This window comes from Echinops telfairi, unplaced genomic scaffold (assembly GCF_000313985.2).
Source record: "Echinops telfairi isolate 266 unplaced genomic scaffold, ASM31398v2 ScPeMD7_18;HRSCAF=68, whole genome shotgun sequence".
Classification (NCBI taxonomy): Eukaryota; Metazoa; Chordata; class Mammalia; order Afrosoricida; family Tenrecidae; genus Echinops; species Echinops telfairi.
In genome coordinates, this window is record NW_022103915.1 from 82,955,616 (window position 1) to 82,967,466 (window position 11,851).

Sequence of the window (11,851 nt, forward strand, 5' to 3'; positions counted from 1 at the left end):
CAGAAACAAATAGCTCGATTAGGGGTTAGGGGAGCTCCCAGATGAGGTTCCATGACCTAGGCCAACAGGTCAGGGAAGTCATGCTCAGCAGCTGGGGGTGAGGGTTTTTAAAGGGGTGGTGAGGAATGTATGGCAATTAGCATATGGGGTCTGGAAACTGGGAGAATTGCTTGTCCACTCCTGGAGGCTTTCTTTGAACCAGGAACATCAGGTTTCACCGGTTATCTTCTCTGGCGCTCACTGCTGCTGACCTCTGGGACGTGCAGGGCCCGAGCCTGCTTCAGCTTCGTCCAAATGGGGGCTGCCTAGTTCCGACCCGACCCAACTGTCAGCAAACACTTGTATTTGAGAAGTGTTGGCTTTACAGGATAACTAGTAACCTGGTCATCCAAAACCCTTTGTTTCATTCCCGCCAATCCCTGCTTTGGTTTTTCCACATGCTCCTTCAGTGCAGGGGGAGGGGGGGAGTGGTGTTAGTCCGGGTAGAGTAGAGAAACACATTCGTAAACACGCATATATATATATATATATGGAAGAGGCTTATATACAAGAGCAATTAAACGTTGAAAAAAACACCCCAGCCCAGTCCAGATCAGGTCTATAAATCCGAACTTAGCCCATATGTCTGATACCAGTCTATAAAGCCCTCTTCAGACTCACAAAACACATGCAATGACACTGAATGCAGGAAGATCACAGGCCAGTGGGTGATAAGTCTTGTGGATCCAGTGGCATTATAAGCATCTCAGTGCTGGCAGGGGTCTCCATGGGGCTCCTCCAGCTCCTAGGGCTGCATCAGGGTAGGTCCATGAGGCTTCTCCTCAGAGATATCTCACAGGGAGTCAGCAGAGAGAGAGAGTGTCTCCCACTTCCAAAAAGGAATATCAGATCTCCAAGAATTCTTAGGATAAGGCCATGTCCACACAGAGGTCTTGTTGGCTATCTCTGGATCGACGGGCTAGACTCCACCCCTACACTCATAATTCTCAAATTGACACCAGATTATGTAACTACCACAGGTGGGAAGACCACCACCCAGTACTCTTCTCCACCAGGACAGACAGGCAGAATTAGCAAATGCAGTGCTCACTTGAATGGGACAATCTCGCTGGTGTCCAAGGTTTACATTGTTGCTTCTTCACCTGGTTTTAAAAAAAAGTTGCTTCTTCAGCTTCACCAAGTAAAACAAATGCTGCTTCTGAAAAGTGTTTACTAAGCTAAGAGTGAAGGGGGCAATAATATACCAGAAGGGGTGGGGAGGGGGGCAGGAAGAGAGGAGCCAGGACAGGCCATTGGGAAGTTTGATACCTTGTTTCAGCCGTCCCTCCACGTGATTCACACTAAAAAATTCAAATAAAAAACCTGGAAAAGAGCAAACCCGCTGGTGCTCAGGCCTGACTGTATCATCCTTCTCTCCTCAGCTCGCCATGAAGCACAAATGTTGAACCCCTGCCCGTCCCGGGACCCCGCAGGGGAACGGAGGAGTTGGCTCGGCGGTTTTGACACGAATCCTGGACCTCCACTCGCTTCTCTTCTCCCTGGATGGACATCGGTTGTCTCGGTTGCCCTTTTCAGAGGTCAAGAGGAAAGAAAAGATGTTGCAGTGATACATTTCCCTCATGACCCTACACAGCAAGGCTGCGAAAGCATCCTCAGTTCACTTTTAGTTTTTTTTCCTCACTTGGGTATAGGTGTGTGTGTTTGTATGTTTTCCTTAAAAAAAATGTTTTGTGATAGTTTGAATATAAATTTTGAGTCGAATGAGCTGAGTCTAAGCTGGCATCATTTTGTTTGGTTTGGGGTTTTGTTTTGTTTTTTCCTGGTATGAAGCAGGACAACATTCCAGTGGGGCGGCGTAAGATGTTCTTGTTTCTGGACGGAAATGAAGTCAAGCAGTAATTGGTTCCTCTCGGTCTCATAGCTACGCTCACTCATCCTGTGCCAGGGGAGCCGTCAGACGTAGCAAGGGACACGGCAGTCGTGGATTTTGTTCTTGGCGTGGGCATCTTCTGCCCGCGCCATCACCAGCCTGCCAAAATGCACTTCAGAACCACCACTGGAATCTTCCTTCGGAGCCACCGCTCTCCAGCTCCCGTCGTGTCAAAGGCAACTGTGAGCGTGCGAAAGGCCCACACTTCCGTGGTTGTTTCCAAGCGGATTCCTTGGAAATGGATGGGGAATAAAAACTCGAGCTGAGAGACCCAAGCAGAAGCCTGCTTGCTGTAAAGCCTCTGTGTTTTTTTGGCTTTTTCTCTCTTTGGTCATTGTACCCAAGGGCAGTAGCTGGTATTGAAAAGAACTTGGAATTTTATCAAGAATTGATTTGGGGGGGGGGGCGTGTTGATTTGTCCAGATAAAGCTCTGGGTATATGATAATGTGAAAAGATACTACATTGAAAATCTTTTTTCTTTTGTTTTTGTTTTTTTAAACAAAGCCATGCCTTTCTTTCTAGAAACTCTTTCACACTGTCCTTGGGTAAATGGCCTTTTGTTCCTCGATTTTGGGGTGGGGGTGGAGGGTGTTGATATGGTCGTTGTTGTCTATCTAATGTAATTATGGTTTCCTTGACAAACTGCATTTCCTGGGGATGGCAGTAGCTCCCTCGCTGTGGCAGAAGGCCGTACAGCCAGGAAGCCTTTACCCTGCTGTCAGACTGAAGTCGGTGGCACACCTCCGACCCTGGGCTGCTCCAGATAATACTGGGTTTGGCGTCTGCAGCCTCTGTTCCATAGAGAGGTGTCCTGCAGGCTTGGAAGCTGTGCTCTTTCTTCGGGAGCGAGGAGGCGAGCTGAGCTTCCAGACGCATCCTCAGATTCCCACTGCAATGCTTTGACTTTACCCTTCCGGAGTCTTTAGGACCCTTTTCCGTTCCTTGCTCTCCGTTGAGCCAGTTGAGCCCAAGCGAACTGTAGCTTCTTACCTAGCAGTCTAAGGTGATTGGGGGATGATTAGTGTTGATGTAAATAGTTCGAGGTCTCCTAACAAGGCAGCCCTAGGGATACCGAGATGTTGGGTTATTGGGGATGGAGGGGGTAGATACCTTTGGCACTTCATGTCAAAATGGAGATGATATCTGCCCGAGTCCCATTTCTGAATCCTCTTAGGGAGATGATCCAGTGAAAGAATATAAAAATGTATATAGCAAAGTTTACCGTTTTGTACTTTGTCTTTTCTTTTTGGTGTCTTGAACGCTTAAAGAAGTAGGGACTTGCATCTGGGGAGTGTCAGTAGAGGCTTGTAGAACTTCTGAAAAAGGATAAGGAGATCAATGTCATTTCACGTAGGATTTGTTTGCAGGCAGACCTTGGTTCAGAAAGCACACACATGCACACACATCGTCTTGTAATTCCAGGATCCACCCACTTCTTGAAGCCGCCTCACATAGAAGATGAATATATCTCTCCATTCATCTTCTCAAGTTGGATTTTTGCTTCAGAGAGGGAGTGTCAGCATAAATCATTTAAAGGGTAAATCTAAAACACCTGATAGTCAGCCACCCTCAAGAACAAACTCCGTTGCCAACTGTCTAGTGACAGTGTTGGGGAAGTTACTTCTAACGTCGTGGAAGATGAGGTCGTACGCATACTGTGAAATTGGAGGCCCTTTCTCCCTGGTGGAATCGTGATTGTTACTCTTCAAAACTAAAGATTCTGCTCCTGGCCCTCTTTCCTCCTCCGTATGCCCTTTCGGATGTGAGTCTTATTGAGAAAGTGCCTGGATTCAAAGGCAGCCCACCTGAATCTTTATTCGTTTCCTTCATTGATTTCCTTCTATAAGGTGAGTTCCCTGTGTCAAAGTTCATCCTGGGTGAAGAGAGAGAGAGAGAGAGGTTCTCACAGCAATCCCTGTCTCTCCTCGACCTCCAGCCTCTGGCAGAAGAGTCCTGTGTAAACCCATGTGCGTGGTGGTCTTTGCTGCCCTGATGTAGAAGGGGCTGCGATACAAAGTATCAAGACAGTCCAAAGGAGAGAACGTTGCTGAAATGGCTCACATCCTTTGGGACCAATGTGTTTGGTTGAGCTTGCTAAGAAGACTTTTAATTTGTTTATCTCTGCACTTCAGTATAAATTGGGGGGGGGGGGGGGTGGTGCTCTCTTTCTATGAAGGACTTCTTAAATTGCACTGACAGCTCATTGAGAAAGGAAGCTGTCCGGCGTTGCTCCCTCTCCCTGGATGTAGCTGTAGGCTTCTTCACTAGTATTAGTAGGTATCTGTGTACAGGAAGTACACCATTATTCAGGTTAATGTTTCCTATTAAAGAATGGATTTGTAAAATGTAACATGATCACTAGTTAACTTTTTTAAGCTCTGAAAAAATAAACAAGTAAAATAATGATTTATGTGTTAAAGTTAAAATTGCCGTGAAACTTGTCTTAATCCTACTTTTGTGGCTAGCAAAGATTGTGTATGTATGTGAACACATCCCCCTGGTGCCCTAAAAGGGCCACTAAAGGTAGAAGTCGCCCTTAACTTTTCAAAAGTGTCATATTGCTGATGTCAGTTGTACACTTACTGATTCTTCGCAAGTTCTTTAAGGTGTCAAATATACTTTGTTTCATTCAGAGACAAGCCACACCTGCTCTATTGATTCACTATTACCGCAAAATCCTAATTTTGTCATTAAATGTTTAAACTCTGTGATGAAATTTGTTTCTCTGTTATTTGCGAGCTCTGGGAAATGTTATCAGCCAGGTAGACCAGCGGAACATTTTTATGCTAATGGAAAGTAGCATGTGCTTATAAGACATCCCTAGTTCCGACATGATAAAATTTCCCTATACACATTCTAATGGGCTGTGGGGGGGGGGACGACAGAATTAACCTTACCTTACCTTCTATCCAACGAGAGTTAAGTATTCCTTCTCCTGGATGAAGCAAGGAAGCCCAGGAATAATTACCTTTCTGCTGATACTGGAGCCAAACTCATCCCAGCGTGTGCCCTCCTTCAGCAGACTGGTGTCCTGCCCTGTCACATTAGAAAGAAGACTTAGTCGTGTTGGGTTGAGTCACTCTTATGGGAAACAAAGGCAACTCGTTTCATTGCCCCATTTGCTTTCAAGTCTAGTGACCTGGTTGCTACCGTCGCAGAACAGGGAGCTCCGAGTTGGTCAGAAGCTTGGTGGAGCAGGCAGGACTGGCAAGCCTGCCTGCAGTCTCCACCTCTCCAGAGAAAGAGGAGAGAGAGATGGTGGCGCTCCCTGCGCATTTAAAGACACTCGCTCCTGTGAACTAAAGTAGGTACCTATCAACAGATGGCCTTGTTATCCTTTTTCTTACCGTAAGTTTTATATACTAGAAATTATACCATAACCAGTTCACAGATTTTATGGGAAGATTCATACGGAAAGCACATGTGTTTCTCTTGTCAAACCCTTTCCCTCTGCTGTCAGTGACACGTGTGCAGGGGCAGGGCCGGCTATGGCGGAGGGGAAAGAAGAGAAGCAATGGAAGAAGGTCGGAAATGAACGTCAGATCAGGATGCAAATATCTGAATATCACATACAGATGATGTCCCCTCTGTGGGCCGGGGGGGAGTCAGGGGGGGCAACCTTGTAAAAGTGCACATGTAGAGCTGATACTGAGAGAAGAGCTCACCTAGATCCCCTCATGAACTCTCGTGGTGACATCTGCTTGCCCACCTGAACGTGGGGAGGCAGGTAACCGTGTTTCAGGTGTCAAAGCAATTGGAAAACGCCTCAGGTGTGAGAAAATGACAGATATAGACGTGGAGAGAACACAGCCCAGCCACCAGGACTGCCTCAAGCTCTGTTTGTCTGCACAGGAAGGCGCTGGCAGGCCTCCGGAGCAGCACTGTGCAAACGGTGGTCTTCGTTTGTTTTGCTTTCTTAAAATCCAAGAATTCTACCTGTGACTCTGGGTAGCCAGAGCTCGCCTGGGGGGAAATTCATCTTCCTCAGTCATTCCACCTCCCACCTTCGGAGCCCCGCTTTCTTCCCTCCAAGTCCACCGCTGCTTGGGGGCTTTGGGAAATGTGCACAATCCACTCTCAAGTGTTTTTGTTTCCTTTTGTTTTGGATATCTCTGGTCATCTTTTGTAAACAAAAACACCAACAAAAAACTTTCTAGCAGGCTGAGTTGATGGCGGGGCACCTGCATTTAAACCAGCAAATTAAAACTGTCCAGGAAATGAAGTCCGGTGTGCCTTTAAACCGTGTGACTGCCCTAGCGGCACCTTCTGCCTTGACCCCCGTTTTATTTTTCCCTTGAGCCCCATTTGAAGCCTCAGGATTTCCTGCGTCGTTTTTTCCCTCCCCGCCTGCCTCCCTCCCCTGCGGTCCCCTGCCACATGTTCATCTTTCTGCAGATGGGTCACAGCCCCACCTGTGCACCCAGGTCTGCGGGCATCTGCTCACATGGCCATCCCCCGGGGCGTGAGACACTGGTCGCTGAGGCCGTGCTGCCCTGACCTGTTCAGCCCACAAAAACGAGCAACCAGACCTATGTGATTTGGAGTGGGCTGCCGATGGGTATTGGCGTCGTCCTCACGTGGGGACCATCAGACGTTTAAAGTGCTATTGATTCCGATGGAGGGAAGAGTTTGGTTTTTTTTTTTAGAGAGAGAACAGGCATTTTTTCCCATCTGGATGTCTGGCCTCATCACACATCTGGACTTAGAGGTGTCAGAAGCTGCCCGGAAATTGCCGTCCCTGCGCGCCCCAGGTGTCACTTGTCAACATTAGCCAGGGACCCTTTATCCTGTGCCACTGTATCACAGTTGCCTCGCCACTCTGAGGAGTCCTCAGATGATACGGAAGGAGGGAAAATGAGCCCGTGGGTTCTCTGAGCTTTATCTGGAGATCCACAACAGGGCCCCGGGGATTCACCGCGTCTGAGCAGAATCCCCGTTCATCTGCTGAGCGTGCACACCAAATGATCAATTAATGAGAACGCTGCCTTCTCGGTGGCAGAAGCCTTGAGCTCTTTGATGGTTCTCCTGAAAGCCAGTCTTTCCGTGTCCTGCTTCAGGACAGAAAATCTGGCTTCCACTAGCGCACAGGCCTTTTAACTCATCGTGTGTCCTTTGTCAAAGGTTCTGCTCTCAGACCTGCAATGATGGTGACAAATTCTGGCAGACACATTGACATGGATCGAAAACTTTCCGATACCGAAGGAGCCAAGACATTTGGTCCGAAGGAAACCGCGAGGGAGGGAAAACCTATATGAATGTCACCCGGGCCCACATCCCCATAAGGAAAAAGAAAACACTGCCGACATGGAGTAGACAAGGGCAGAATGCCCCCTAGTGGTGGCTCCCTGGAGGCAGCACCGCTTTGTGGCTCCAACATTAGTTCCTGGGTGACCTGCCCTGCTCTGAATTCCATCTCCCGTCTGAACTGGCCGTGTGGCCACCGGCAAGGTACTATATCTCTCTGCACCTGTTTTCAGAGCTGTACAATGAGAGTGGTTACGTTTAAAGGAACTGAAGGATTAAATGAAATCATGGCACTGAGAGCCCGTGTTTGTCAGCTGTGTGTCCTGCGATGGATTCAGAACAAAGCAGTAAAGTTATCTGCCAGTCTGTGCCCACTGGCTGGTGGAATGAACATCACTGGTGGAATGAGCATGCTTTCCTGAAGTCCAAGTGGGCCCAAGGGCCCTGGGACAAACATTACCCAAGCCTTCTCTGTCCCTGTCTATGGCCGGGGGCCCAGATGTTCCCTGGCTCCCATCTCTGCATAGAAGCCTCTAGCGTAAGGCATATAGTGTTGGCCACAAACAGAGTGAATGTACAGAGAGATTATTAAATGGGCAGCAGAGGGAAGAGCGTGCAATTGGGCTTCTGCCTGGACCAGGGGTCGGGGACCTTGTTTCTGCCGATGGCCATTTGGAGATTCAGAACACCATACTGGTCAAACGTTTCATTTACTCACCCCCAACACGCTGGCTGGCGCTACTTCTTCTTGGTGAGTCATGGGGCATTAGCTGGTATTGATGATTTTGTAGGCCTTGTGCATCCTGAGGACTGAGCATTCCCCACCCTGGCCCAGACCATCAACTGTGGGGACATGAACAGGTTTCCTGATATGGGAGGTGACTATCCTTTAGGAGCCCTTCCTAAATAGAGTCCCTGCATGGTGCATTGGTGAATGCGCTTGCCTGCTAATCCAAAGCTTGGAAGTTCAAGTCCACCCACAGAGACCTGGTGATCTACATCGGCACTATAGTTTTTTGCAAAGCCCACGGAGCACAAGGCTGCAAGTCGACTCCAGCGTGGTTGGCATGAGTAAGAATTGGCTCAGCAGAAGCTGGCCATTCCAGACAAACAGCACACTCCGAGAAGAAGTTCAGTGTTGTTCTGTCGCTGTGTGGGTCCGAGCCCAAGATGCTAACAAGGACCTGGCTGTCAAAATTAGGCTGTTGTTATTGTTGTTGTTGTTCGATGCCATCTCATCGCCGGGTCCCACTCACAGTGACAGTCCGCACCACAGAGGGAAACGCTGCCGGGCTCCGCGCCATCCCCGCAATCGTTCCAATGTTGAGGCAGCAGCTCCTCCTCAGTCACATTGCTAGGGTCTTCCCACCCAGGCGGCCGCCCCTGGCATGATCTCCCACAATTCTCTGCTTCCAGTCATTCGGCCTTCAGTAGCTGAGAATGTCTCGAGGCTTCAGTAGCTGAGAATGTCTCGAGGCTTCAGTAGCTGAGAATGTCTCGAGGCTCCGCAGCAGGTTTGCAGCGGCTCTTTCTCCAAAGGGGGCAGTACATTCCTGCTTCAGAGTCTGTTCTTTGTCTGGCAGTTCGGCTGTACCCGGTTCACGTTGGGTGACCCTGCTGGCATTTGAAACACCAGCGACATCGCTTCCAATAGCACAGCAACACAAGCCACCAGAGTTCGTACGACAAACTGACAGACACGTGGTAGGTCAAAATTAGATGGGGTCCCCCCCCCAAATGACTTACCTTGAGAGTAATTGCAAGGGAACAGTTTATTCTGCAGATGGAGTGTGGGTTGGGTCCAGAATGCAGAAAGCCTGAATCAGAGAAAAGAAAGTTACTAAAGTCTCCTGAAAGTCCACCTGCCCTTTCTGCAAGCACCTTCACCGTTCAGCTAACAGGCGGAAAGCGGGCCCCAGGAGGCAAAGTCGTCGGCATACTGTTTTTCCATAATTGTCCTGGTGCCGGTATGTATGATGTCAAAGAAGGCCCCATGTTGTTTTCGAAATAGGTCATTTGTAAAGAGCCGTCAAGGCAGGAAAAACCAGACAAGTCAAAATAGCAACCATGTTCTGATCACAGTCTCAGCCCCCAGCCCTCCAAGAAATACCCTGGGCATGGCTTTGAACCAAAAAATGGCAAGCCAGGAAGATCTCTCCTTGAAAAAAAAAAAAAATTAAGGAGCATTCTTCCTTCTGACTTTGTCACCAGCTTTGAGTCTTTATACAAATTATAGCATTTCCCTTCATCTCCTTCCTTTTTATCCAGAGCTGTGTAATCCCTGGCCTGCTCAGAGCCCTGGAGACACAGTGAGGTGGGAATGTGGAAAAGCTCTGGGCAGGGCAACATGCTACGCAGGTGTGAGTTATTCACCAAAGCCTTGGTCTTCAGTTAGTGCCCAAGGGATCGCTTTGATCTACCACCCTCCCCCAAGAAGCCTTGGTGGCTCTGTTGGCTAGCCATTGGACTACTTCCCACAAAGTCAGTGGTTCAAACCCACCAGTTGCTCAATGAAAAAAAAGATGAGGCTATCTACTCCCATCGGGCCTTCAGTTTGGGGCCGTGGTTCAAACCTATGCGTGAGGAGCTCAGTGCCTCCTTCTCAGAAGTGGGGCTGAGATGACGAAGAACTGATGCAGTCCACGTTGGCACTGTGGAAGAATATCCAATGTGCCAAAAGCCACCCAAATCTGTCTCAGAAGGACGGCCGGAATGCTCCTGGAGCCAAGGGTGGTGAGCCTTGGCCTTACGAGGCACCGGTTCCTGCGGCAGGACATTTTGTTTGGTCTAGCAGAGGGGTGGTGATCAAGAGGAAGGCCCTGAAGGAGATGGAGTGACCTGGTTGCTGCAACAATGGGCTCAAACAAAAGAACGGTCTGCAGGGAGGATGGCGCAGGACCGGGCAGTTTCGTTGTGCTGTGCACAAGGTCCCTATGGGGCAGACCCGACTCCACAGCACTCAGTACCAACTACATCTGCTCCCATCGAGCGTGGCCACCGGGAAGCCCTATCCAGGGTGGCAAAGGCTTGGTGGGTTTGGTGTTCTGTTGCTATCCTACAAGTCAGTCCTAATGTTCCAGATGGCATCGTTGCCTCCCTTCACGACCACCATTCCTTCGAAATACAAGGTGAAGGCACGTGAGCTGTGCTTGCCAGCGTGGAAGAGCCAAGGCAACGCAGGCCTGCGGACTGTCTGCAGGGACCGCATCGGAATGGGTCCCAGAAGACTTTTTGTTTTGTTTTTCATCGAAGGCAGCTCTCCCTTTGTTCTGTAGCTCTCCTGAGTGATTGTACAGACTCCAAACCCGGCTTCTTGCAGGACTGGGCCACAGGGGGGAGGCGGGCATGTGAGGAAGGGGCCAGGACTCGGGGCCCAGGCTCTGGGACCTTCTGCAGCAGGCAGGATCAGAGGGTGGGGCGGGGCACATCCACTCCCTCCTCTGTCTGCAGTCCCGCTGCCTCTGTGGCTGCCAGCTCCTGGGGCCTTAGCCAGCCATGGCAGCCGCAGAGACGAGGGCAACTGGAAGCGGGTTCCCATAAGGTTTTGATACGGTGTTTGCCACACATTCGCATCAGGTAACGTCCCATTTCCCACAACTGACTGTGGGTGTGAAGCAACCTCTATGTGGAGTGAGATACCACTCTACAGCTCAGGAAAGGAGATAGCCGGACTTGGCAGAAGGAGATGGATGTAAAGTATTGAGGGTGCAGGGACTAAGGGGGATCTCTGCAGTGGGGAGACAGCTCACCCCAAGGTCATTAACAACCCCCCTGGCTTCTGACATCCACCTGGAGAAGGATTTCTAGCCAAACAAGTAGACTTGTAGAGAGCAAAGCACACTGTTGACACTCAGCGAAGTCAGACATGCCCCCTTGTCGATTGGAACCCTCACTGCCCTTGGCTGCTCTAACACAAACAGGAGTATCGTCTTAGTCCTCTGAGCAGAAGGGAAAGGAATAACTCTTAGTTAGCCCAGAGCCATGATGGCTTCGGGACACCATCGAAGGATATTCTCCCAGAGAGAGGAGGGACTCAACCCTTGGCTCCATTCCAGTGAGAGGCCAGGCCCCCCACTGGGCCTTGCTTTTTTTTTTTTTTTTCCCCTTGAGAAAAAGCAGGAGAAATGGCAGGGAAATGGCATCTCGTCTCCTCTCAAAGCTGGTGCTGAGCTGGGCTGTGTCTCTGTTCCTCTGGAGCCCAGGCTCTGCTACGATTGTCCAAGGCGGGTGAGCCTCTCCTCTCCCCAATCAAGCTGTCCTTGTACACACCCTACTGACCAACTCTGAAGCCGAGGGAGGCTGAAAGTAGCCAGGATGAAGCTGGTGCCATGGCCCATCCCCACTGGGCGAAGTCCCGAGTCCTGGAATTTCCTAGCCTCTGTTTGCCTCAGATTCAGCCTTTCCCCCAGACGTTGGGGTGAGGGGGTGAGACACCTGTGGGATGGAGGGTGAGGGTCCTGAATACCCTAGCTCTGGTGATGAGCCTCACAGCAGGAAGGAGCCGTGAGGAGAAAGTACGGATCCTCGCAGTGCTGGGCCCCTCCTGCTTTGTTAGGGGGTATCCAGCAGTCGCTGTAAAGGAGCCGCCGTAGAGTCCGCCCTGTACCATTCTCACAACTGTTTGTACGAGTGAGCCCGTCCTCTAAGCCACCGTGCCGATGCATCTTGTCCAGGGT

General features: G+C 49.9%; 1 protein-coding gene across 1 annotated transcript in view; it reads left to right on the top strand.

Moving 5' to 3' along the window:
• STXBP6 (syntaxin binding protein 6) overlaps positions 1-2,328 on the top strand; it is a 278,730-nt gene extending 276,402 nt beyond the window's left edge. The window contains exon 6 of the mRNA XM_030884885.2: positions 1,422-2,328. Within this exon, the coding sequence (XP_030740745.2) occupies positions 1,422-1,445 (24 nt within the window). The 3' untranslated portion in view covers positions 1,446-2,328. The remainder of the gene's footprint in view (positions 1-1,421) is intronic.
• The last annotated feature ends 9,523 nt before the right edge of the window (positions 2,329-11,851 follow it).